Source organism: Acinonyx jubatus, chromosome E4, assembly GCF_027475565.1.
Source record: "Acinonyx jubatus isolate Ajub_Pintada_27869175 chromosome E4, VMU_Ajub_asm_v1.0, whole genome shotgun sequence".
In the NCBI taxonomy this organism is placed as follows: domain Eukaryota; kingdom Metazoa; phylum Chordata; class Mammalia; order Carnivora; family Felidae; genus Acinonyx; species Acinonyx jubatus.
The window spans coordinates 27,335,650-27,362,756 of NC_069395.1; the positions used below are offsets into that span (position 1 = coordinate 27,335,650).

The following is a 27,107-nucleotide window of genomic DNA, read 5'->3' on the forward strand; positions in this document are numbered from 1 at the left end:
AGAAGCCTGGATAAATAAATCACATACCAGGAGATGTTTCTTAACCTGACGTAAAAGAAACTGATCCTGATGTCTTAAGTATGACTGGATATACCTGGTTCTAATGGACTGCTTCCTGGTCAAGTGGATAAGGTTTGTATAGGAAAGCATATCTGGCAAGAAAGACGGAAGCATACTCCCCAAGAAACACAGCACATGAGGTGAAGATGGTATTTCTCCTGACTTCTGACTCAAACTAGGTTTTCTGTGTCATTACAATTCCTCTTGAGATCCAGGTGCATTCCTTTCCTTGTTTTCATGAGACACCCCTGAGATCTTAAAAAAATTTTCTTTAATGTTTATTTATTTTTGAGAGCGAGAAAGGCAGAGCATGAGAAGAGGAGGAGCAGAGAGAGGGAGACCCAGAACAAGAAGCAGGCTCCAGGCTCCAAGCTGTCAGCACAGAGCCCAACGTGGGGCTCGAACTCACGGACCATGAGATCATGACCTGAGCCGAAGCCAGACACTCAGCCAACTGAGCCACCCAGGCACCTCAAGACACCCTGAGATCTTAAGCTACTTTGAGTTGGTTCTTTTTGTTTTTAACTAAAGAACCCTGGTTGCTTTGTTCTCTAAGCCTGAAACCTACCTGTACCAACTTGCAGTGCAGATTCAGCAAGCCACTGGCTCCCCCTGGGGGATGAAGGGCAGCACATTTTGTGAACAAGAAAAACATCCCATTTTTAAGATGGCTGCAGCTTCAACAGGATGGCAAACAACTTAAACAGATGACCAACATTCTGGGCCTTCTCCATAAACCTTAGATTTTAATGAATTTCCATCTTTTGGCATTAGCCCAAAGAGTATGTTGGGCTCTTATGACAGATGACCTTGTATTCTTCCTTGGAATAATGAATGGGTTTCTCATAGCCTCATAGAATAGTTGTCAACTGTTTATATGACATCTTGACTTATATGCCCATTTAACCTCTCATGATTCCCTGATCTGGGCCACAGCACCTCTGAGATAATCTTGAGAAATTTATAGTGGAAATTCTAAAGGGAGAATTCTTGAACAACATTCTGTCCTTCCAAGACGTCTATATGAAGCTGGACAAGTTATCAATGGTCCTGGAGTAGCAAGCCTCTGGATAATCAAGGCTGTCCAATAATTTCCAGAGAATACTGGATAAGAACAGCAGTTCAGTACCTATTCTTTGCTTACGGAATCCAAAGACCAGTAGATAAGAAAGAGAAAGGGTGGGATGCCTGGGTGGCTCAGTTAGTTAAGCATCCAACTTTGGCTCAGGTCTGTGAGTTGGAGCCCCGCATTGAGCTCTGTGCTGACAGCTCAGAGCCTGGATCCAACTTCAGATTCTTTGCCTCCCTCTCTTTGCCCCTCCTCCTCCCCCCCCTCAAAAATAAACATTAAAAAAGTAATTTAAAAAAGAAAGAAAGAGAAGGGATTTATCTGGTATTTATCTGTAGCAAAGACTATCTCACTCCTTTGCTCCAATCTTGATCTAGTTTGACCGAGCTCAGCCTAACAAGATACTTCCAACATAAGGTAGTGTCATAAAGTGATCTCTGGGCCTCCTTCTCCAGTATCTTTGTGCTCGAGGCCAGAACCACAGAATTTATCTCAGAAGCTAGAACACCAAGAGCCATCAGAAGTAACTCCACTAAGAAATATCCCTGACTAAGGCTTCTTATTTTTGTATATTTCAGTAAATGTATTTTTAGTTTTAATTTATGATTAGTTCAGTTCTTTTTAAAAAATCTATTTGTTTATTTTTGAGAGAGAGAGCACAAGCAGGGGAGGGGTCAGAGAGAGGGAGAGAGAGAATCCCCAGGAGGCTCCACACTGTCAGCACAAAGCCCGACATGGGGCTCAATCCCACGAATGTGAGATCATGACCTGACCCAAGATCAAGAGTGGGACGCTTAACTTACTGAGCCATCCAGGCACCCCTAGTTAGTTCTTTTTCATAGCTACACAATCCTAATTAATATCTGACTCTTTTGTTTTATGGCCTTTTGTTCTAGCTTTAAGGATAGTATTCTTTTGTTTATCTCCTTGCGGGATCTTGATCATACTCATTTAAAGCCCTCCTTTAGCACCTGTTGGGATGAGCACTGGGTGTTGTATGGAAACCGATTTGACAATAAATTTCATATTAAAAAATAAAATAAAGCCCTCCTTTAATCGATTGCTGAATTGTTTACCTTTTCTCAGGAGTCAATGCTTCTATTCATTGAGTTTATTGGCTATCTTTGACTTTATGCTTTGAACTTTAAGTCTGCAAACTTATTTCTTTTAAACATTAGTGTTTCATTAAATGCCTGGGTACCACAGCCTAGCCAAGTTGATACATAAAATTAACCATTACCCCTAATGATAAGATTTACTATAGAATTACAGTAATCAAGATAGTGTGATACTGGCAAAGGTATAGACACATCGATTAATGAAACAGAAGAGAACGTCCTGAAATAATCTCACACAAATGTGGCCCATTGATTTTTTACAGAGGTGCAAAAGCAATTTCAATGGGAAAAAGGTAGTCTTGTTGACAAAGGTGTTAAAACAACATCAGTAGGCAAAAAATAAGCATCGATCAAATATTTTTTAATGCTTATTTATTTTTGAGAGAGAGACAGAGTGCAGGCAGGAGAGGGGCAGAGAGAGGGAGACAAAGAATTGGAAGTAGGCTCTAGGCTCCGAGCTGTCAGCACAGAGCCCGACATGGGGCTCGAATTCATGAGGTTAGAGATCATGACCTAAGCTGAAGTCAGCCACCCCGGTGCCCCAAAATAAGCATTGATCTAAACCTCATACTTTATATAAAAACTGACTCAAAAACTATCATATGTGAATGTAAAATGTAAGACTAGAAAATACTTAGAAGAGAACATGGGAGAAAGCCTTTAAGACCTGGGGATAGGCCAAGAGTTCTTAAATATGACACCAAAACCACAAGCCACAAAACAAAAATTGATAAATTGGTCTTCAACTTGGTTTTCAAAATGAGAATTTTTGCTCTGCAAAAGGCACTGTTAAAAGAATGAAAAGACAAGCTTTAGATTGGGAGAAAATATTTGTAAATCACATATCTGACCAAGGACTTGAATGGAGTCCTTTAAAGAACTCTCAAGACTTAACAGGAATAATACAAACAACCCAGTTTTTTAAATGGACTAAAACACTTTAACAAAAAGGATATGCAGACAGCAGGTAAGCACATGAAAAGATTTTCAAAAGATACCATTAGAGAAATTTAAATTAAAATCATAACGAGATACAATTATACAACTGTTAGAATGGCCAAAACTAAAAATACTGGCAATACCAAGTGCCGACAAGGATGCAGAACAGCTGGAACTTTCATACATTGCTAGTAGGGATGCAAAATGGTACAATTTAGCCTCAATTTAGCATTTTCTTGTAAACTTAAACATACACTTACCATATTATTCAGAAATCATATTCCTGGATATTTACCCAGGAGAAATTAAAATCTGTGTTCATACAAACCCCTGTATACAAATGAATCTCAAAGATATGCTGAATGAAAGAAGTCTCAAAAAGCTAATATGATTCCTATTCTATGGAAATCTCAAAAAAAAATACAGTGATGGAGAACAGTTAAGGAGAGCTTGCCAGGGAGTAGGAATGGGGGGGGGGTGATAATAAAAGGATACCACAAAAGAATTTTAGTAGAAGGCTGGGACTGTTCTGTATGTTGATTATGGTGGTTGTCATATAGCTATGCATGTGTTAACATTTATAAAGTTGTATACCAAAAAGGTTTCACAAGGGTGAGAGTGGATCTCTTCACTCACTCTACTGAATCAAATTCAAATCTTTTGTTCTCTGTCTTTAAGAGTCTCTTAGGGCTTGCTTCCCTCTCTGTTTTTCTCTTATTTTTCCTTCCTCTCCCCTATGTTCATCTGTTTTGTTTCTTAAATACCACATGTGTGTGAAATCATATGATATTTCTCTTTCTCTGACTGACTTATTTCTCTTAGCATAATACACTTTAGTTCCATCCACGTTGTTGCAAATGGCAAGATTTCATTCTTTCTGATCGTTAAGTCGTATTCCATTGTATATATATACCACATCTTCTTTACCCATTCATCAGTCGATGGATATTTGGGCTCTTTCCATAATTTGGCTATTGTTGATAGTGCTGCTATAACAGTGGTATGCATGTGCCCCCTTTGAATCCGCATTTTTGCATCCTTTGGATAAGTACCTAGTCGTGCAGTTGCTGGATTGTAGGGCAATTCTATTTTTAATTTTTTGAGGAACCTCCATACTGTTTTCCAGAGTGGCTGACCAGTTTGCATTCCCACCAACAGTGCAAAAGAGTTTCCCGTTCTCTGCATCCTCGTCCACGTCTGTTGTTTCCTGAGTTGTTAATTTTAGTCATTCTGGCTGGTATGAGATGGTATCTCATTATGGTTTGATTTGTATTTCTCTGATGATGAGTGATGTTGAGCATGTCTTCATGTGTCTGTTAGCCATCTGGATGTCTTCTTTGGAAAAGTGTCTATTCTTGTCTTCCACCCATTTGTTAACTGGATTGTTTTTTGGGTGTTGAGTTTGGTTAAGTTCTTATAGGTTTTGGTACTAACCCTTTATCTGATATGTCATTTGCAAAGATCTTCTCCCATTGTGTCGGTTGCCTTCCAGTTTTGTTGATTGTTTCCTTCACTGTGCAGAAGCTTTTTATTTTGATGAAGTCCCAATAGTTCATTTTTATTATTATTTCCATTGCCTCTGGAGGCATGTCTAGTAAGAAGTTGCTGTGGCTGAGGTCAAAGAGGTTGCTATCTGTGTTCTCCTCTAGGATTTTGATGGTCTCCTGTCTCACATTTAGGTCATTCATCCATTTATATTTATTTTTGTGTGTGATGTAAGAAAGTGGTTTAGTTTCATTCTTCTGCATGTTGCTCTTTTCCCAGCACCATTTGCTGAAAAGACTGTCTTTTTTTTCCATTGGATACTCTTTCCTTTGTCAAAGATTAGTTGGCCATATAGTTGTGGGTCCCTTTCTGGGTTCTCTATTCTGCTCCATTGATCTATGTGTCTGTTTTTGTGCCAGTACCATACTGTCTTGATGATTACAGCTTTGTAATACAGCTTGAAGTCTGGAATTGTGATGCCTCCAGCTTTGGTTTTCTTTTTCAGGATTGCTTTTGGCTATTCGGGGTCTTTGGTGGTTCCATACAGATTTTAGGATTGTTTGTTCTAGTTCTGTGAAGAATGCTGGTGTTATTTTGATAGGGATACCATTGAATGTGTAGATTGTTTTGGGTAGTATAGACATTTTAACAATATTTGTTATCCATGAGCATAGAATGTTTTTCCTTTTCTTTGTGTTGTCTTCAATCTCTTTCATAAGCTTTCTGTAGTTTTCAGAGTACAGATCTTTTACCTCTTTGGTTAGATTTATTCCTAGGTATCTTACGGTTTTTGGTGCCGTTGTAAATGGGATCAATTCCTTGATTTTCTGCTGTTTCATTATTGATGTATAGAAATGCAACCAATTTCTGCACATTGATCTTATATCCTGTGACTTTGCTGAATTCACGTATTAGTTCTAACAGCTTTTTGGTGGAGTCTTTCAGGTTTTACATGTAGACTATCATGTCATCTGTGAAGAATGAAAATTTGACTTCTTTGCTAGTTTGTATGCCTTTTATTTCTTTTTGTTGTATGATTGCTGAGGCTAGACATTCCAGTACTATGTTGAACAACAGTAATGAGAGTGGACATCCCTGTCATGTTCCGGATCTTAGGGGGAAAGCTCTCAGTTTTTCCCCATTGAGGATATTAACTGTGGGTTTTTCATATATGGCCTTTATGATGTTGAGGAACGTTCCTTCTATCCCTACTTTCTTAAGGGATTTTGTCAAGAAAGGATGCTGGATTTTGTCAAATAATGTTTCTACATCTGTTGAGAGGATCATATGGTTCTTATCCTTTCTTTTATTAATGTGATATATCACATTTATTGATTTGTGAATAGTGAACCAGTCCTGCAGCCCAGGAATAAATCCCATGTGATCATGGTGAATAATTGTTTGAATATAGTGTTGAATTAAATTTGCTAGTATTTTGTTGAGAATTTTTGCATAGGATTGATATTTTCTGATGCTATTATAAATAATATCATTTGGAATCTTTATTTTCTGATTATTTGTGTTTAGTATATAGAAAATACAATTGGTATTTATATATAGATCTTGAATTCAGTGATCTTGCTAAATTCACATATTAATTCTAATAGTTTGTAAATTCTTTGTTTTTTTTTTATATAATCACATTAAAATTTTATCTCTTTCTTTCCAAGCCATATGCCTTTTCTTACTTTTTCCCCTTATTGAACTGGCTGGACCTTCATTACAATGTTGAACAGAAGTTATGACAGAGGGCATCCTTGTTTATTCTCATTCTCAGAGGTGGGAAAGCTTTCAATAATTTACCATCACATACACACACACACACACACACACACACACACACACACACGATGTTATTCAGCCTGAAAAATGAAGGAAATCCTGCCATTTGCAATAAAATGCATAAACCTAGAGGACATTACCCTAAGTGAAATAAGCCAGACTGAGAAAGACAAATAATTACTTACATGCAAAATCTTTTTTTTTTAATGGCAAATTCATAGAAATAGAGTAGAATGGTGGTTGCCAGGGTCTTAAGGGGTGGGGGAAAAGGGTGGGGCTGATAAAAAAAAAAAGTACAAACTTCCAATTATAAGATGAATAAGGTCTTGGAGCACCTGGGTAGCTGAGTCAGCTAGGCATCCTACTCTTGATTTTGGTTCAGGTCATGATCCCAGGGTCATGGGATTGAGCCCCGTGTTGGGCTCTGCACTGAGTGTGGAGCCTGCTTAAAATGTTCTCTCTCTTCCTCTGCCCCTCTCCCCTGCTTGTGCTCTCTTTCTCTCTCTAAAGAAAAGGGAAAAAAAAGATGAATGAGGTGCCTGGGTGGCTCAGTCAGTTAAATATCCAGCTTCAGCTCAGGTCATGATCTCGAAGTTCATGGGTTCAAGCCCCAGGTAGGGCTCTGTGGTGGCAGCAGGGGAGCCTGCTTCAGATCCTGTCTCCCTCTCTCTCTGCCCCTCCTCCATTCTCTCTCTCTCTCTGTCTCTCAAAAATAAATATAAAGATGAATAAGGTCTGAAGCTATAATGTATAACATGGTGACTACAGTTGATAATACTGTATTGTGTAACTGAAGTTTGCTAAAAGAGTAGAACTTAAGTGTTCTCACACACACACAAAAAGGTAAATGTGTGAGGTGATTAATGTGTTAATTAACTTGATGATGGGAATCTTTTCACAATGCATATGTGTATCAAATCAAAATGTTGTACACTTTAAAAATAAATAAATATAAGTAAATAATAATTCACCATTAAGAATTTTGGGGAAGAGGAGTAAATAGTCCAATTAGATTAAGGTAATCTCCCCACTATTCCTACTTGCTAAGAGTTTTTACCATGAGTGAATGTTGAATTTTACCTGGTGGTTTTCTTCATCTATCAAGATGATAACTCCTGGAAAATTTATCATCTAGTTATGATGTATTATACTCTTTATATATTGCTGGATTTAGTTTGCTAATATTTGCTTAGGATTTTTACATCTACGTTCTCATGAGGTTGGTTGTAATTTTCCCTTTTATGATATCTTTGTTAGATTTTGGTATTAAAATATGCTGGCCTCGTAAAAACCAGTTGGGAAGTAGTACCTCCTCTAGTTTTTGAGAGAATTTATTTAAGGAGAATTCACCTTAATATTTAGGAGAATTCACCCATGAAGGTATCTGGGCCTGTACTTTTTTGTGTGGGGGAAATTAATCATGAATTCAATTTCATTAGTAGATCAAGAACCAGTAGGGCTTTCTTTCTTCCTGTGTTAATTTTTATAAGTTGTTTCTCGAGAATTTTGTCCATTTCATCTAAAATATTGTCAAATTTATGGTTTATTATCTTGCTAGTAGTTTAATATCTGTGGAGATTTGTTTATACTTTTTTCCTGATCAGTCTTGCCTAGAGGTTTATCAATGTTACTGCTTTTTAAAAGTACCAACCTTTAACTTTGTTCATTTTCTCTATTGTACTTTCTCCCCCGTTTCACTTATTTTGGATCTTCTCTTCATTACAGCACGTGTAAAGGCACTGTGTGTGTGTGTGTGTGTGTGTGTGTGTGTGTGTGTGTGTAAATACAGTGGTATGGGAACAAAAGTGCTAACCATAGTATGGTGGGAGATGAGGCCTAGAGAGTGTGCAGTGAGAAATGCAGAGGCCTAACAATGACAGTCCCTGAGGAAACTGTTATGTAAAGAGCAGATGGAAGGAAGGAGAGGGAACCAAAAAGGAAAGTGAAGATATGAGAACCAGAAGAGTGCCATCTCACCAAAGCAAAGGGAGTCTAAGCATTCTGGGAAAGAAGGGGCAGCCGACAGTGCCAAGCATCAGAGTATGCACACTAGTTAAAACTCCTTGAGGGGCGCCTGGGTGGCTCAGTCGGTTAAGCACCCGACTTCGGCTCAGGTCATGATCTCTCTGTCCGTGAGTTCGAGCCCCGCATTGGGCTCTGTGCTGACAGCTCAGAGCCTGGAGCCTGTTTCAGACTCTGTGTCTCCCTCTCTCTGACCCTCCCCTGTTGATGCTCTGTCTCTCCCTGTCTCAAAAATAAATAAAACATTAAAAAAAAAATTTAAAAAAAAAAAACTCCTTGAAAATAACATTAGTCAATTCAACTAGCACCAAACTAAACAGGACATTTGTTTATAATAAGTAGTACAGCACAGTGGTTAAAAGGACAGACTCTGGCATCCCCTGGGTTCATATATCTGCTCTCTTACTATCCCAGCTGTGTGATTGGGGGCAGATTATTTAACCTCATCTGATTACCCTTTCATCTGTTCAATGGGAAAAGCAATGGTACCACTGCTAGCTTTGAGTAGGACCTAGAGCAATAAACAGTTTTGTAACCAGGAAGCTTGTAGAGCCAACTACCCTGCCACTTGGGCCTTAGGATCCAGCAGACCCAATGGTATTGCTAGTATGTCTGGCAGACCGAGATGCTGTCAGTGATGCCCCAAAGATTCTGATTCATTTCCTTTGGACTCAACTTGGGCATGCCACATCACCCTCTCGTACCCACATTCAATCCATCAGTACTGCTGGTCAAATCAATTTCCAAAATATCACAAACCCAACTATATTTCTGTTTCCATTATAAAACTACCATCTTCTCTTACCTGAACACCTGTAATATGTAAGTCTTTTCTTGCTTCTGCTGTTTGCCCACTCTCAAATTCTCTCTCTATACTGAAGCCTGGGCAGTTTTTGAAAATGTAAATAAAATCATATGATTTCCTTGCATAAAGCCCTTCCATATTTTCTGATTACATTAAATTTAAGCCCAAATTTCTTACCATGGCTATAAGGTCTTAAACTAGTGGTTCCTAACCTTGGCTACATTTTAGAATCACTTGGAGATCTTTTAAAATATTAATATATTCATAGCTAACACACATATACTGCTTAGCATGAGCCAGACACTCTATTATACTCTATATATAAAATATAGTATATAATTATACAATGGCTATATATATAATTTTATATATGTAGTATATATATAAATATATATACTATATTCTCTATGTATAATATGCCATATAGTTTATACATATACATATATGTTTATCCATATAGCTATAGGACATCAAACCCAATGAAGCAGGTATTATTATCATCCTCATTTTATAAATGTAACTTTTTTTCACCTCAGTGAGATCTCATACATGTCCATCTAAATACAGAAATCTAAATCTAAATCTAAATCGTATTGGAACATTACCTACTAAGGAATCTGAGAAATGTAGGTTTTAGCTTGCCAGCCTCTGCAGAACAAGGAAGCATATTTAGAAAAACATTGAACTGGCTGCTGAACAAACAAACCCACCATATTCACCAAAGTGTGTACATGCTGGGTATCAGAGCTTCCTTCCTTCAAGTAACCCCCACCCTTGGAAAAAAGGTGAAGGTTCTACTCATCCCCCACCCCCATTCAGAGCAATGACTGTCAGAAGGGTGTTCCCTGGCAGGGGCAACCAACTTTGACTTTCAAGCCCTATTGGATTTTATTCTGTTTCATCTTGCTTTCATTTGTCTGGATGAAGCCCCAGTGGAAGCCCCAAATTCTGTCTCCTCTAGGACTGGCACAGGAGAGAAAATCACATGGGGAGAGGGATAGCTAAACTTTGTAGCTCAACTCTGCCTCCCCAAGAGTCACCATCACCTGGAGAGGAAACTGTCATTAACTCCTACTCTACCCATAGCAGAGAGGCACTCTTCTCCAGTTACTGCTCCAACACTGGACAACTGCATAAATTCTTCTTGGTTCAGTAATGCAAGTTGGGGTGTGGGATGGGAAATGAACATGGAGAGCCTAAGAATGGACAGCTGGATTACTAGGTCTTGTTCATCATCCATGTCCTATGACCTCCAACTATAACTCCTTGAGTATGGGATTCTTTCTTCTGCTCATTCCCCACCCAATTCCATAACAAGTGCTCTCAAAAGGATGTTTTACATTAAAGGATGTGTTTTTCCTTCCTTTTACCCTTGACCTTCCCCCTATCATTCAAGCAGTCCAAGGGCTCTCTGCATATACATTCTGGTATTTTCAAAGGTAAAGTCAGGATAGTTCAAAAACACCATGCCTGTGAGAATGAGCAAAGCAAGTAGGAACTAAATTCTGGAACTTGCTTCCCTATACCTTCTTCTAAATCCCGGGGGATTAATGAATTACAATTGGAGGAATGTCTCCCCCTAATGCTGTTTGTCCTGGGGTGAGATGGGTGGCAGACTAGGTAGTATGACTAAAGGAGTTGTTTTGTGAGGTGGGTGCAATTGCCTGTGGTTTTCTGGTGCCAGCAGCTCTCCATCCCTGGGTTCATCCACCTCCCGTGACCTGAGCTCACTGGGATTGCCTGGTCTAGCCTCAAAGGTTTGACATATATATTTCTGGTAATATTATACCAAACATTTTACTAAACCAGAGCCAAATAGGCAACTAGAAAAGCTGTTTGCTACCTCCTCTTACTCATGCCAAACAAGACCGTAGAATAGCATGATGGGAAGACAGATTTTGACAGAAGAAGGATTTAGGTGGAATTTCGTAGTTTACAGAGTCAGTTGCCTTTTTACCAAACTTGCTCCCACACCAAAAGAAAACCTAATGAACTCATTTATGCAGAAAGGATTTTAAGCAAACCTGTACAAACACACCTAACATGCTGTAAAAAAAGGATGCCTGTTTAGTTTGTTTCCAGCACGCAGCATCCATTTATGGGTGCCCAGGAAACTAGGAACTCCAATACATATACTATTCTTTTCTTCACAGTACTAACATCTAGAGAGCACACGATATGTAATATTTTGTCCTTAAGTAAGTGATCATTTAAAATTCCAAGATTAAACCCACTAAGTTAACGTGAATATTTATCAAAAATACTTTTCAAAAAGAATGCTTTTTTAAGAAAGAGGTTTCTCGTACAAACGGTGGAACTACATCAGGATCAGCAGAAGATATGGTCCTTTTAGGAAAAAAGACTGCACACATAAGCCTAGGAGTTGAGTTTTACATCTATCTTTTAGGCAAAGAACATCTCTTTCAAATGATTCCTACAGCCAAAACCAGCTGTGACTTTCTTAGAATGGTGGGCAGAAAATAGGATCTTCATAAAACTTAAGAAGGGGCAGCTAGTTTGAGTAACACCTTAGAGAAACACTCCCAAACACTCAAAATCACCGCATAGCTGAGCCTCTGGGGCTGAAAAACTGAAATGCTTGCCCAAGTGAAAGAGCTGTGAACACACAAAAGATTTGTGCAAACCTGTCTCTGGTATTTGGAAGAGAGGGTTCAGTATGTGTGCTGAGGGAAGGGGGTCCCAGGTGGAATGTTCAACATCAACGTACTCTGGAGTAGCTTGACTCAGAAACACCTGGGACAGGTATTTACTCTGGGAGGAATACTAGAGTTACTGAATATAAGAATATATTTTAAAAGAAACAGCAGTCTCTGAAGAGTCGGGTAATTTTGTTTTCAGGCCCTTAGGGTTGTTTTTTTTTTTTTAATTTAGATATAATTCATACACCATAAAAATCACCCTTTTAAAGTGTACAATTCAGTAAGTATTTTTTAGCATAGTCACAAAGTTGTGCAACCATCACCAGTATCTAATTCCAGAACATTTTAATCACCCCCAAAAGAAACTGTTTTGTGAAAAGGGAGATGATTCGTTTTCAGCAATACCAAATAAAAGCTGCGCTGTCTAGTTAACAGTAGGTTTACAATCTGTTGGAAATATATATGAACCACCCCCCATAATGGAGTCCCAAACTCTTAGACACTTCACTTCCTGGTCTTCCTCCCCTCTCCATTTCACAGCTTATTTTTATGGGCTTTGCAATGAGCATGCACCAAAGAACAAAGGAGGGACTGAAAGTCTCCGCCTCACCTCAGAAAATGTACATTTGTACCAATCAAACTGCTTTTGCCTTACTTGGGCATAGGCGATGTCTGGGTAAGGCTGTAACCTCTGTATTACTCAGCCAATGAGGAATCAGGGGAGGGACTTGCACACTAGGAGACAAATTGTCTGCTGTAACTGCCCCGAGTGTGCCTGTCCCGTCAGACACCCACTCTTGCAAGAAAGTTGATCAAAGCCTTGCTTCACTGTGTGCCTAATCTCCACGTCCCTCCTTTGGTTGAGTCAGTGGGTTTATGCCATTTTCTTCACGGCGTTTGGGAGAAGAATGAGGTATAAAGAAGTCAGCTGCAAGAGAAAGGGAGCAGGGGACGACAGTTTGGAAAGACGGTCGCCCTGAGCAACTCCTCATTCTCATATTAATTGAGAAAACCACATCAACCATCAATAGGCATCACAATTTATTATATTGTTTAAAGAGTATTCTTAGGAGGAAAACAGAACTTGTTTAAGCACCTAGCGGGAGTAATCTATGGTTGAGCAAGCACAAAGAATCTGATTAGACCCATAGCAGGTGGTCATGGTCTCTGAGAAAGTGGAGAAGTACCAGCAAAAGAAGCAGGTGGCTGTCCACCCTGAGCGGGCCAGGCATTCCCTGCTGCTTGGCTTCAGCAACATAAATCAACCGTCTCCCCAGAGAGACATTTCAATAGAGGTTTTTCTTAGGGCTGTATTGTTTATTGTACAGTTCTAGTTAATGTTTTCCTCCAATATTATGTTTGAAGCATCACATCGATCCGAGGGACCACTACAGCCTTATTTCTCCCAGTTTTCATTATCAAGTTTCCCTATTCCCCCTCTCCCAAATTGCTAGCAACCTGTAATCTACTTTCTGTCTCCATAGATCTGCTATTCTGGATGTTTCATATAAATGAAATCATACAATATGTGGCCTTTTATGTCTGCCTTCTTTCACTTAGCATGATGTTTTCAAGGTTCATACATGCTATAGCATGTGTAAGCACTCCATTCCTTTTAATGTCTGACTAACATTCCATGGTATGGAATATCATGTTTTATTTATCTGTTTATCAATTGACGGACATGTGGATTGGTTCCACTTTTAGGCTGTTTCGAATAATATTTGGATATTCATGTACAAATTTTTGTGTGGACATATATTTCCATTTCTCTTAGGTACACACCTAGGAGTGGAATTGCCATGTCATACAAAAACTTTATGTTTAACTTTTTGAGGAACTGTAAAACTGTTTTCCAAAGCAGTCGTATCAGTTTACATTCCCACCAACAACGTATGAGGGTTCCAACTTCTCCACATCCTCACCAACACTTGTCATTGTCTGTCTTTTTTATTATGGCCATTCTAGTAGGTATGACATAGTATGTCATTGTGGTTTTGATTTTCATTTCCCTATTGACTAATGATATTGAGCATATTTTCATGTGCTTATTAGCCATTTGTATATCTACTTTGGTAAAATGTCCATTCAAATACTTTGCCCGTTCATAAATGGGTTGTTTGTCATTTTATTGTAACAATTTTTTATATAGGCTGGATACTAGTCCTTTATCAGATATATGATTTGCAGATATTCTCTCATTCTGTGGCTTGTCTTTTTCACTTTCTCCTTAGTATCCATTGAAGCACAAAGGTTTTTAATTTTGAAGAAGTCCAATTCATTACTTTTCTTTGATTGCTTGTATTTTTGTTGTCATTGCCTAACAGACACCATTGCCTAACAGAAGATTATGAAGATTTATATCTATGTTTTCTTCCAAGAGTCTTATAAATTTAGTTCTTTATCTATTTTGAGTCAGTCTTTGTGGAGTAGTAGTCTAACTTCATTCTTTTGCATGTGGATATTCAGTTTCAACACGCTTTGTTGAAAAAAAAACTATTCTTTCTCCCATTTTATTATCTTGGCAATTTCTGAACTTTCTTCTATCCCATTGATCTGTGTGTCATTAATGCCACGATCACACTGTCTTAATTACTGTAGCTTTGTAATTAAATTTTGAAATCAAGGGGCGCCTGGGTGGCGCAGTCGGTTAAGTGTCCGACTTCAGCCAGGTCACGATCTCGCGGTCTGGGAGTTCGAGCCCGCGTCGGGCTCTGGGCTGATGGCTCAGAGCCTGGAGCCTGTTTCCGATTCTGTGTCTCCCTCTCTCTCTGCCCCTCCCCCGTTCATGCTCTGTCTCTCTCTGTCCCAAAAATAAATAAACGTTGAAAAAAAAATTTTTTTAATAAATAAAAAATTAAAAAATAAAATAAATTTTGAAATCAAGAAATGTGAGTCCCCTAACTTTGTCTGATGGTGTTTTATGGGTCTTTTCCAGATTGTTTTGGCTATTCTGGGTCCTTTACATTTCCATGTAAATTTTAGGATCAGCTCATCAATTTCTTGAAGAAGAAAAAAAACAGTTGGAATTGTGAAATCCCATAGATATAGATATGGGTATATAGTAATAGATATGATATAGACATAGACATAGACATAGACATAGACATAGATACAGATATAGATAGATATGCCCCCAATTCCTGACACAGAGCTCCCAAAACATATATAATCTCCTGAGTGATAGGAGTATCTTTTGTTCTAATGAGCCAACTCTTGATGGGCTCCTGGATGGGGGCTAGTCACCAGAAAGACCAAGCCATGATTAGAAGCTTGGAACTTTCAGTCTTACACCCTCTCCATCCTCCAGGGAGGGAGGTGGGGCTAGAGATGGAGTTAATAATTGATCATGCCTACATGATGAAGCCTCCATAAAAATCACTAAAGTAAGGGGTTTGGAGAGCTTCCATGTTGGTGAATACATCCACATGCCAGGAGAGTGGCACACTCCAACTTTATAAGAACTGAAGCTCCTACCTTTGGGACCCTTCCAGATCATGCCTTATGTACCTCTTCATCTGGGTATTCATTTGTATCCTTTATGATAGGAGAAACTGACAAACGTGTTTCCCTGAATTCTGTGAGCCACTCTAGCAAATTACCAAATCCAAAGATGGGATTGTGAGAATCCCCAATTTATAGCCTATTGGTCAGAAATACCAGAGGCCCAAACTTGCAGTTGGCATCTGAAGTGGGAAGCAGTCTTGTGGGACTGAGCCCTTAACCTGCAGGATCTGGTATTAACTCCAAGTAGATAGTATCAGAATTGAGTTAAATTGCTTGTTATGGAAAAACCCATGCATCTGGTGTCAGAAGTGAAATGTTGTGAGTAGCCTAGAGAGAGAAACAGAGTTGTTTTATCTTGGAATTTTGATGGGGACTGTATTAAATCTGCCTATCAATTTGGGAGTATTGTCTTAATAACATGAAATCTTCTGGATTTGTTTTATTATTCATTGATACTTAACATTAATGAGCAGGCACAAACAAATTCAGGTTTCCTAAGACCTATTCTTCTGTCATTGTTAGCCTAATCTTCTCCCAACCTATTGGGCTGTAGTGTCCAAAGCAATCCCATTGGCTGGAGGTGAAAGCTAGTGTTGCAGTGCTCTGGATGACAGAAAGATAATGTTCACCATGAAGTAGCCACTAGCCCACTGGTTGTTTCCTGTACCTCCCTTTTCTGCTTTGTAGTTCAGAAACATTTCTTTGAAAGACAGAGAATCCATAAACGGGAGCAGCCTGTCAAATACGTTACCAATCATTTCATCTTTGTGGGCTGTAATGTGAAAGTCACCAAGTTAAATCCAGGAAAGCTCCAGCAGCTGTTCTTTCATATGCTTTTCTACTAAGTAAATATGTTTTGTTAAAATATAAGCAGCATAAGCAATTTTATAATTCCCGTATTCAAATTCCTGATAGTATTTGTCCATGGAATTTCCCTGCGACTCGTAGAACTCTTGGTCGATGATAATGTCCTCTAAATATCCAACCACAGCATCAGTCCTGCAACAGAGCAGATAGATGTGTTTTGCTTCTTCTAAGGAAGACAGTGGTACCCACCAGTCTCCTACCTTGCCCTTGGCCTGAGCCCTTGCTAGGCCCCATAAAGCCCCACCAGCATTGAGGGCATGTTGAAGAGGCTTCCAGGGGTGCCACCCATGAGCCTGCATTGTGGGCCCAGGCCACAGCCATGCCCAGTCTGTACCTACACAGCAGGCCTTGGCCACAGCCTCCTCCTGCTGAGATTACACTCTGCCTGTGGCTCCTTATGCCCATTATTCTTAACATAATCTTTTCTTTCTTTTTTTTTTTTTAAGTAGTCTATATACCCAGCATGTGGCTCAAGCATATGACCCTGAGATCAAGAGTTGCATGCTGTATAGACTGAGCAAGCCAGGTGCCCCTCAACATCATTCTTTTAAAATGGTCTTTGGCTACAGGGAGAAGAAACAAAAGAATATAAAGGGGATAACATAGATTAAGAAGCCAAGAGAATGGGGAGGCTGAATCAAAAAGAAGAAGAGGGGAAGGAAAGAGGGAATCCCATTTTTAAGCAAATGGCTTTATCAAAGCAACACCATCACAAAATAAAAGCTGGTTCTTAATGCAGACCTAGTTCTTTTGGAGAGATATTCTTAAAAGAGGACACTGTAATCCTGGACTTATAAAAGTGATAGTATTCTATTGGCATTAATTTTTCTTAGATAGTGACTAAGTGTATGTTTTATTCAGAGCAATCCAAAAATGGGGGGGGGGGGAGCTGGAGGTTGGAAAGACAGACTTAGGACATTAATTCTTAATGATGACAAGGAAGATGACAAGATAAAGTGGAAGGAGATTTTCAGGGAAAGAGCCAGCATGTCTGGAATAAGTGGGAATTGAAAATCACCCAAGGAAACTGAAATTGGTAAATTTGTGGAGATAGATTTACTTCTTCCCTAAACTCTCTACGAGATTGCCACACTTGGTAAGTCATGTTGCCCAAATGACTTTCTTGGGGAGCTTCCGAGTGACTTGACCTCTGTTGCCATAAAGCCAGATTCCAATCTGCTCTTCTCATTTTGATTCCAGATGTTCACCAGGTGCTAACCAAAGATGATCTCCTGCCATTGGGATTTTGAGTAATTTTTATTCTTTTTTTTCGTAATTGATCCAATGTTTTACATTAAACATATATTGATTTGAATTTGGAGAAAATATCAATAAAAAATGATTCCTATTTGGAGAAAAATGTGGCCCAGTCCACAGTCCTGGATCTAGGTCAGAATCTCAGGACACTGATGTCAAAACTTCCTCACCATTTCCCTGCAACCCTTACCAAGGAGCTGGTGTTTCATGTGAAGTTGGAGAGGTAAACAGGTCCCATTCAGAGAGGACAATAGTTGTAGGTGGAGTGTCACCTGAAAGCAGTGACCAACTTTGCCTTGCCTTAGAGGATGCACATTCTGGCCTCATCTAGCTCCCACAAATATTGTATTTTCTTCTTGACTTTGGAGAAAACCTTGAAGTCTCAGGAGTTGTGAAGCTGAGTTCTTCTGCACCACCCCCCCAAAAAAAGCCTCAGAACTATACCTCCAGTAAAGGTGAGGACTTTCACGTGTTGTGGTTGAAACTTTTATATATATGAAAATGTGTGTTTGTGTTGTCAAAAGCCTTGAGGGAATGGAAGTCTCAAGTCAGAAAGGGAGATTATCTCCTGGATCTGACTTGATTGCATTAATAACCTTAGATCCATAATAAGTGCCTGTGTTAGTCTGGGTTCTCCAAAGAAACAAAGTCAATAGGAGATGATAGAGAGAGAGGGAGAGAGAGAGAGAGTGAAAGAGATTATTATGAGAGATTAGCTCACACAGTTATGGAGTGGAGGTTGAGAATTCAACAACTTGCTGTCTACAAACTGGAGGGTCAGGAAAGCTAGTGGTGTGGTTCCAGTCCAAACTCGAAGGCCCAGGAACCAGAGTAGTTGATGATGTAATCACAGTCTGAGTCCAAAGGCCTGAGAACCAGGCATGTCGATGTCTGAGGGCAGAAAATGGATATCTCAGCTCAGAAAGCAGACCAACATAAGCACTGTGGGAGATTCAGAAGGAGAAGAGACAGAAAAGAGCAAAGAGGGTATTTGAAGAAATAATGGCTGAAATCGTTTCAAGTTTGATGGCTATAAACATCCAAGAAGTTCGAAACTCCAAGTAAGATGAACTCAAAAAGACTCACACCAAAACACATTATAATCAAACTTTCAAAAGTCAAAACCAGAGAGAGAATCTTGAAAGCAGCAAGAGAGAAGCAAATCACCACATACATGCAATCCTCAATAAAATTATTAACACCTTTCTAATCAGAATCTTTTGGGGGCAAGAAGACAGTGGGCCAACATGTTCAAAGTACTAAAAGGAAAACAATTGTCAATGAAGAATCCATTATCCAGCAAAACTGTCCAAAAAGGAGGGAGGAATTAAGATATTACTAGATAAAAGCCAAAGGAATCTATAACCAGTGGACCTGCTCCACAGGAAATGCTCAAGGAAGCATTGAGCTTGAAATGAAAGAACATGAGACAGTAACTCAAAGCCATATGGAGAAATAAAGATCTCAATAAAGGTAAATATACAGGCAATTATGAAAGGTAGTATTATTGTAACAATGGTTTTTGATTATACTTTTTGTCTTCTATATGACTTAAGAGACTAATATATTTAAAGAAAAACTATTAGTGTAAAAGCTAGTATGACTTTAACTTTGGTTTGTAGCTCTAAATCTTATCTTCTACTAGATAACTAGTAGGTAACTAGAAGTAGCTAACTTCTATTAGAGAGTAGCGCATTTAAAAAGAAGTATTAGGGGCATCTGGATGGCTCAGTCAGTTAAGCGTCCGACTTCGGCTCAGGTCATGATCTCATGGTTCATGAGTTCGAGCCCCGCGTCGGGCTCTGTGCTGACAGCTCAGAGCCTGGAGCCTGCTTCACATTCTGTATCTCCCTCGCTCTCTCTGCCCCTTCCCTGCTCATGCTGCGTCTCTCTCTGACTCAAAAATAAATAAACATTAAAAAAAATTTTTTTTAAAAGAAGTCTTAGTTCACGGCACACAATGTATAAAGATGTAATTTTGTGACAACAACAACCAAAAGCGGGGAGAGTGGAACTGTAAAGGAGCAGTTTCTGTGTTACTGAAGTTAAACGAGTATAAATTCAAATTAAAGAGTTATAAGTTTAGGGTGTTAAGTATAATCCCCCATGGCAATCACAAAGAAAAGACCTATCAAATATACACAAAAGGAAATGAGAAGATAATTAAAACATTTTGCTATTAAAAAAATCCAACTAAACACAAAAGTAGATGGTAATACAGGAAATAAGGGACAAAAAGACTGTAAAAAACACACAGCAAAATGTCAGAAGTAAGAGTCTCCTTAGGAGTAATTACTTTAAATGCAAACTGATTAAACTCTCCAATCCAGAGATTGGCAGAATTGACTTATAAATCGGATCCAACTATGTGCTATCTATGAGAGATTCACTTTAAATCCAAAGAAACTAACAGATTGCAAGTGAAAAGATGGGGAAAAAATTCCATGCGTATAGTAAGCAAAAGAGAAGGGGTAGCTGAACTAATAACAAACAAAATAGACATTAAATCAAAAAAGTTTACAAGGGACAAAGAAGGACATTATAAGTGTTCGTTAATAAGTGTTCAACACAGCAAAGAGATACAACAGTTATGAACATTTACATACCTAATAGCAAGTCTCAAAATATAAGCAGCAAAAACGGATGGAATTAAAGGGAGAAATACAATAATATTTAAACAATTCAGTACCCTACTGACAATGATGAACAGGACAACCAAACATAAAATAAATAAGGAAATAGAGGACTTAAACTGCACAATAAACCAACTAGATTTAGCAGGCATTTCAGAGCACTTTACCCAACAAGAGAATACACATTCTTCTCAAGTGCATATATCTCAGGATATGCCATATGTCAGGCCACAGATTAAGCTTCAATGCATTTTGTAAAAAAAAAAAAAAAAATAGATATCGTTCAAAGTATGTTCTTTTACCAAAATAGGATAAAGTTAGCAATCAATAATAAAAGGAAAACTGGACATTTCACAAAATTGGGGGAATTAAATAACACACTTAAAAAACTTTTTTTTTTTTTTTTTTTTGAGAGAGAGCACATGTGAGGAGGGAGAAGGGCAAAGAGAGGAGAGAGAGGGGCGCCTGGGTGGCTCAGTCGGTTAAGTGTCCGACCTCAGCTCAGGTCATGATCTCATGGTTCATGAGTTCAAGCCCCACATCTGTCTCTGTGCTGACAGCTCAGAGCCTGGATCCTGCTTCGGATTCTGTGTCTCCTTCTCTCTCTGCCCCTCCCCCACTCACACTCTGTCTCTGTCTCTCAAAAATAAATAAACATTGAAAAAAAATTTTTTTAAAAAAAGAGAAGGAGAGAGAGAATCCCAAGCAGGCTCTGCGCTGTCAGCACAAGGCCAACAAGGGGGGTTGATCCCAAGAACCACGAGACCATGACCTGAGCTGAAATCAAGAGTCACATGCTTAACCGACTGAGCCATCCAGGGTCCCCTAAATAACACACTTTTAATCAATGGATCAAAAAAGAAATCACAAAGGAAATTAGAAAATATTTAAATGAATGAAAATTTATAAAAACAGTATACCAAAATTTATGGGACACATTGAAAGTGACTCTAAGGGGAGAGTTTATAGCTAAAAATGCTTACACCTCATCACTTCTACTCAACATACTATTGGAAGTTCTAACAAGAGCACTTAGGCAAGAGAAAGAAATAAAAAACATCCAAAATTGGAAAGGGAGAAGTAAAATTTTCTGTTTGCAGGTGATATTTCTTACAGGTAGAAAATACTAAAGATTCCTCACAAATAAACAAAATCTGTCGGAACTAATAAACTATTTCAGTTAAAAAGCAGAATACAAAGTCAACACACAAAAATCAGTTGCATTTTGGGGCACCTGGGTGGCTGTCGGCTAAGTGTCTGACTTTGGCTCAGTTCATGATCTCATGGTTCATGAGTTCAAGCCCCGCATTTGGCCCTGGGCTGAGAGCTCGGAGCCTGGAGCCTACTTCTGATTCTGTGTCTCCCTCTCTCTCTCTGCCCCTCCCCTGCTCATGCTCTGTCTCTCTCTCTGTCTCTCTGAAATGAATAAATGTTAAAAAAAAATTTTTTTTTAACTTCAGCCTCATCTTATCCAGAAACAGGTGCTCGATGTGAGGCTGGAGTGGTAACCAGCCCCCCATTCAGGGTGGACAATGGTTGTCAAGCAGGGTTTCCTGGGAGGGGTGACTAGTTTCTGCTACCTCAGAAGAGCCATTCTGGGACCCTATCCTGCATGCATAAAAATATTAAAGTTTTTTCTCTTTGATTTCAGAGAAATTCCAGCCCTCATCTTCTGTTAAACAAAAAGACTCTGAAGGACATAGCACTCCAAACATGGTAAAGACTTTCACGTGATTAGAAATTTCTGGTCACTTTTAGTTTCCAACCTACTTACCAGTCCAGGATGGGGGGGAAGATATACCAACAAGAGTTTCTCTTGGTCCCTCTGAGTTGATTCAAAACATCATAATCTGCCTAACGTAATCCTGGAAATGATCAGGCACAAAAGTAAACAGGGAGCTAACAGACAAGACAATAATAAAGTTATTTATTGATCAATAACATCCAAGTAGAGTCTTTGACTTGAATTCAGAGTTTAGGGGAAAATATGATTAATGCCTAACCCTTGATTTCCTCTTCTTGGCAACGCGTCCGCTGTGGTTGGGTCTCTACTCCAAGAGTGGATAAACAAAAGAAGCTCCTCCAATTTTACCTGGAAACCCAGACAGGAGGTGAAGATGGTAGAAGTGGAAGAGAATCAAACTCCTTGACCTTTGTCTCTCCATAGATGGCTACAAGTAGGAGGGAGGGTTGAAGTGCGTGGAAAAGACTATGGAAATAATTCGGCAGCGGAGGGAAGGGGGAAAGGATGTGGGAGGCTTCCTGGTAGGAGGAGGACATCCTTATGCTTCTGTAAGCTGGAAGCACTTAAGATTCATATCCTGCTCACATTTCTTTGCAGAGCTCCTCCAGGCCCCAGCACCATGCGTCATTGCCTATGGAAATATATCATAGTTGTTGTGTCCTTAATCTTCCTGAGCTTCTTCCTCCAAGAGAATAATGAAGAGCATCTTACATATAACTTATCATTGGTAAGAACCAGAGGCTGAGACTGGACTGTTTGTCAATCCTTCGGTAGGAGGGGATGGGTTTCCAGTTATCCAAACACTGTAGTTATCATCATAGAAGTTCTAAGAAGAGGGCACTTGAAGAATCAGGAGAGTGTCAGAGAAAAGATAAATATTGAGCCAGCCTTGAAAGATGGAGAAGAGTTGAATAAAGGCAAGGAGGAAGAGAGGGCAGTTTAAGTGCAGAGAGAGCAATGCACAGATACTTCTAGAAAACCAGGCTGACTGGCAGGACCTGCATGTGATGAGGACTGCCTGGGTGCTGGCCACTTTCCTGACCAGAGTCTCGCGTGAGAGATATTATTCGTCCCATTTCTCTTACGAAGCGATTGAGACACAAAGCCCTAAAATAACTTCTCCCACATGTACAACAGCTGCAAGCAGAGAAAACCAAATGCTCAGGTTTTGGAAGTCTACATTTTTCCTTAATGCCTCAAACCATCTAGAGAAAAACATAAGTGATGTGGGGAAATGGTTCAGAAATGTGTGCGTGGACTTGTACCCCAATGTTTATAGCAGCACTCTCAACAATAGCCAAATTATGGAAAGAGCCTAAATGTCCATCAACTGATGAATGGATAAAGAAATTGTGGTTTATATACACAATGGAGTACTACATGGCAATGAGAAAGAACGAAATATGGCCCTTTGTAGCAACGTGGATGGAGCTGGAGAGTGTGATGCTAAGTGAAATAAGCCATACAGAGAAAGACAGATACCATATGGTTTCACACTTATGTGGATCCTGAGAAACTTAACAGAAACCCATGGGGGAGGGGAAGGAGAAAAAAAAAAAAGAGGTTAGAGTGGGAGAGAGCCAAAGCATAAGAGACTCTTAAAAACGGAGAACAAACTGAGGGTTGATGGGGGGTGGGAGGGAGGGGAGGGTGGGTGATGGGTATGGAGGAGGGCACCTTTTGGGATAAGCACTGGGTGTTGTATGGAAACCAATTTGACAATAAATTTCATATATTGGAAAAAAATAAAATAAAAAAAAATAAAAGATGAATAAAAATTGAAAAAAAAAAGAAAAAAATAAAAGAAAATAAAAAAGTTGACACGTTTTCCAAAAAAAAAAAAAAAAAAAAGAAATGTGTGCATGGTCAGAGTGGAGTAAAAGAAAGGGTTTTAGAATTGAGGCACTGTGGATAACTTCGTGAAGGACAGGACCAGGCATTGGTCTTCAGCACCTGCCACAGTCTAAGCCGAGTTAGAGGACTTTTTGCCAGCCTGATAATGGTAGGAGAAATTAGATGTGGGGCAGGGTAGGGCAGGCAAGTCCTTACTCTGCATAAGCCTCTGATCTTCCTATAGGGATTCTTACTTCCTATCTCACTCCAGGGCCCACCACTCCTTCTGGAAAGTACTGTGTGTTCTCATGGCGAGGTGGGGATAACAGTCAGCTGAGTCCTAACACTTGGGCTCCCAGTGACCAGATCCTGGGGCTTGCCCCGCCTGTCCTAAAAGGGGGATCTGCCCCCTTATTTGCCTCCAGGAGTCTAGGGATGAATATCAGGGCTGATGCTCATCTTATCCTCAGCAGGAGGAAAAGAAGAAAATACTGTGGCAGCTCAATCAGGACCAAATGATCTCTGAGAGCAGAAACCATCTAGAGAACTTCAAGGACATGCAGAAAGCCTCCCCTTTACTCCAACAGGCCAAGTACAAATTGCTGGCTGGATCCCCTCCCCAGGAAAAGAGTGAGTATAGGGGAGGGAGTGGTCAGACTAGGAGAAAGTCAGACAAGGTATTCCAACAAGAAAAAGGAAGATTGGGTGGGAGGGGGCAAGGGAGGGGAGGGGCGCCTGGGTGGCTTAGTCAGTTGCGCTTCCAACTCTTGATTTCCGCTCAGGTCACGATCTCATGGTTCATGGGATTGAGTCCTGCATCAGGCTCTGCACTGACAGTGCAGAGCCTGCTTGGGATGCTCTCTGTCTCTCTGTCTCTCTCTGCCTCTCTCTCTCCCTCTCTCCCTGTCTGTCTGTCTCTCTCTCAAAATAAATAAACTTAAAAAAAAAAAGAAAAGAAAAGAAAAGAAAAGAAAAGAAAAGAAAAGAAAAGAAAAGAAAAAGGAAGGTGGGTAAAAAGGGAACGTGAGCTTGTGTCTGGTGGAAAAGCAGGTTGCTCTGAGGGAGGACCAAGCTCTGAAATGTGCTGTAGATCATAATTCTGAGTGTACTTTCTTCCCACTGGCCACCCCCTTGAATGACTAACAAGTTGAGAAGTCCATAGTGACCCGTTAAGGAGCCACCCCATAGCGAAGCTCATTCATAGCTCCCCAGGGAGGGGAAGACATGATGAGAGAGGACCCGGAGGGAGCTATGGTAAAAAGCACTGAGCAGAGGGAGAAAGGGGAGGGTGAATGTTGACTAGCTGTGCACTAGGCTGCCAGAACCCTTGGGTTTACATGAGTCCCTGGAGATCCCCCAATCGGGGTCTGTTTGATCCAAGGTAGCTGAGAAAACTCTGAGGTCAAGGCCTGGCCAACCGGCCAAGCCAGCAAATTTACCTTTGGTACATGGCAGCCTCCCCCATCAGAGAGAAGCTTGTTTTTCATAAAGTTTCCACCGATAGCCTTTTAAAGTTGTGATCAAATAAAACCACTTGGCAACTTCTAACCAGAGATTATCCTCACCTCTGGACCACACTCTCCCAAGGAAGGGAAATATGAATTTGTCACAGGTGTGGCATTAAGGGGAGACCTGAGAGGAAGTCCTAGGAACCTTTCCCCCATCTTGAAGAGCTAAAGTCTCCCTTGTCTCCCTCCACCCCTAGAACTGCTGACCATAGGGATTTCCTCGGAGCAACACCCTAATGGGAACTACCTCTTGGACACCCTGCGGTCCCTGTTCCAAGCTTCCTCAGAACACGAGCTGAATTGTATCGTGGTGCTGGTCCACCTGTCAGATCCCGACCCCGAATGGCTCAGACGAACAGTTGCCAATATTTCACACCTCTTCAAACCACATGTTGAGGCCCAGAAGCTGCTCGTGATCCACGGTCGTCTCGGTGACTCTCCTCTCCCAGGAGATCGGAATAATGTTAGTCACACCTCACGCTGTGAAGCGCATTATTCCAGGCAGAAAGTCCATTATGCCCTCCTCATGAACTTTGCTGTCAACCTCTCTGAATACTTTCTGATGATGGAAGATTATGTTTACTGCACTTCCAAATTTATTTCTACCATCTATTGGGCATTATCAGCCTGGAAAGAACTACCTTGGGCGATCCTGGAGTTCTGCAGCCTAAGCCTCTCTGGGAAAGTTTTCCACACCAGTGACCTCTCCCGCCTGGCCTCTCTCTTTCTCCTTTTCCATAAGGATATTCCCATTTACTTGTTTCTCTCTGAATTCCGCCTTCTCTTGGCCCAGAGTGTTCCAATTCGTTTCAGTCCCTCAGTCTTCTTCCACATAGGCAAGTATCCTGCGTTTGAGGACACATGCTTTCCTGTGGAGAAGGAGAAGGTGTTTGGTGAACCAGACAACCCCATTGCCAGCGTCCTCACTGACATGATGGCAGAAATGAATGGTATTCCACAATACGCTTATACTCTGAACGAAGAGTGCTACTCTACTCTCAATCCTGTAAGAGGCAACTACCTGACAGTGATTTTGGAGAAGCCACAAAAAGTCATCCAGATAGAGGTCCTGACAGGTTCTGACAAAAAAGGGCTGTATTGGCTACGACAGGGGCAAGTGGAGCTGGGCTATGATCCCTTGGAGAATTCCAGAGGCTGCACCCGCTATACCCTTCTAGGTCCACTGGTGGAAGGAAATTTAGACCAGAGGGTATTTTATGAAGAAGATTCTGTGGAGGAGTTGAGTTGTATATGACTGCTTGTGCTAGCCTCTCAAGAGTCTTGGCTCCTGATCAGGCAGATCAAAGTCTGGACTCAGCATGAGGAAGAGGAGAGTTATTACAGTGGGAATTCTGGAAAGGTGGGGTTTGGGAATGGAATCCACATGGCCGACCAGAAATAAAGCCGAAATTGATCAAGGCCTGCTCCTTCAGAGTAGGATGAGCATGTAATTTATTATCCAAACTGGGACACTTTTGAGAATGAAAGGAAACACCACTAAAAATTACACTAAAAGGGCGGGGGGGTGGGGGGGAGTTGGTACCTGAGTGGCTCAGTTGGTTAAGTGTCAAACTTCGGTTCAGGTCATGATCTCACGGTTCAGTTCATGAGTTTGACCCTGTGCCAGGCTCTCTGCTGTAGGCACGGCGCCCACTTCGGATCCTCTGTCCTCCTCTCTCTCTCTCTCTCTGCCCCGCACCCTCCCTCTCTCTCAAAAATAAAAATAGACATTAAAAAAATTACACTAGAGGGGTGCCTGGGTGGCTCAGTCAGTTGAGCATCTAACTTTTTTTTTTTTAGTTTTTTTTTCACCATCTT

The 27,107-nt window shown here is 40.3% G+C and overlaps 1 protein-coding gene across 1 annotated transcript in view; it reads left to right on the forward strand.

The window, feature by feature from the left end:
- The window catches only part of LOC106972135 (alpha-1,3-mannosyl-glycoprotein 4-beta-N-acetylglucosaminyltransferase-like protein MGAT4E), a 32,001-nt gene extending 5,280 nt beyond the window's left edge, over positions 1-26,721 (forward strand). Inside the window, 3 exon segments of the mRNA XM_053209496.1 lie at positions 22,546-22,675; positions 24,255-24,411; positions 25,487-26,721. Coding sequence (XP_053065471.1) covers positions 22,546-22,675; positions 24,255-24,411; positions 25,487-26,691 — 1,492 coding nt within the window. The 3' untranslated portion in view covers positions 26,692-26,721.
- The last annotated feature ends 386 nt before the right edge of the window (positions 26,722-27,107 follow it).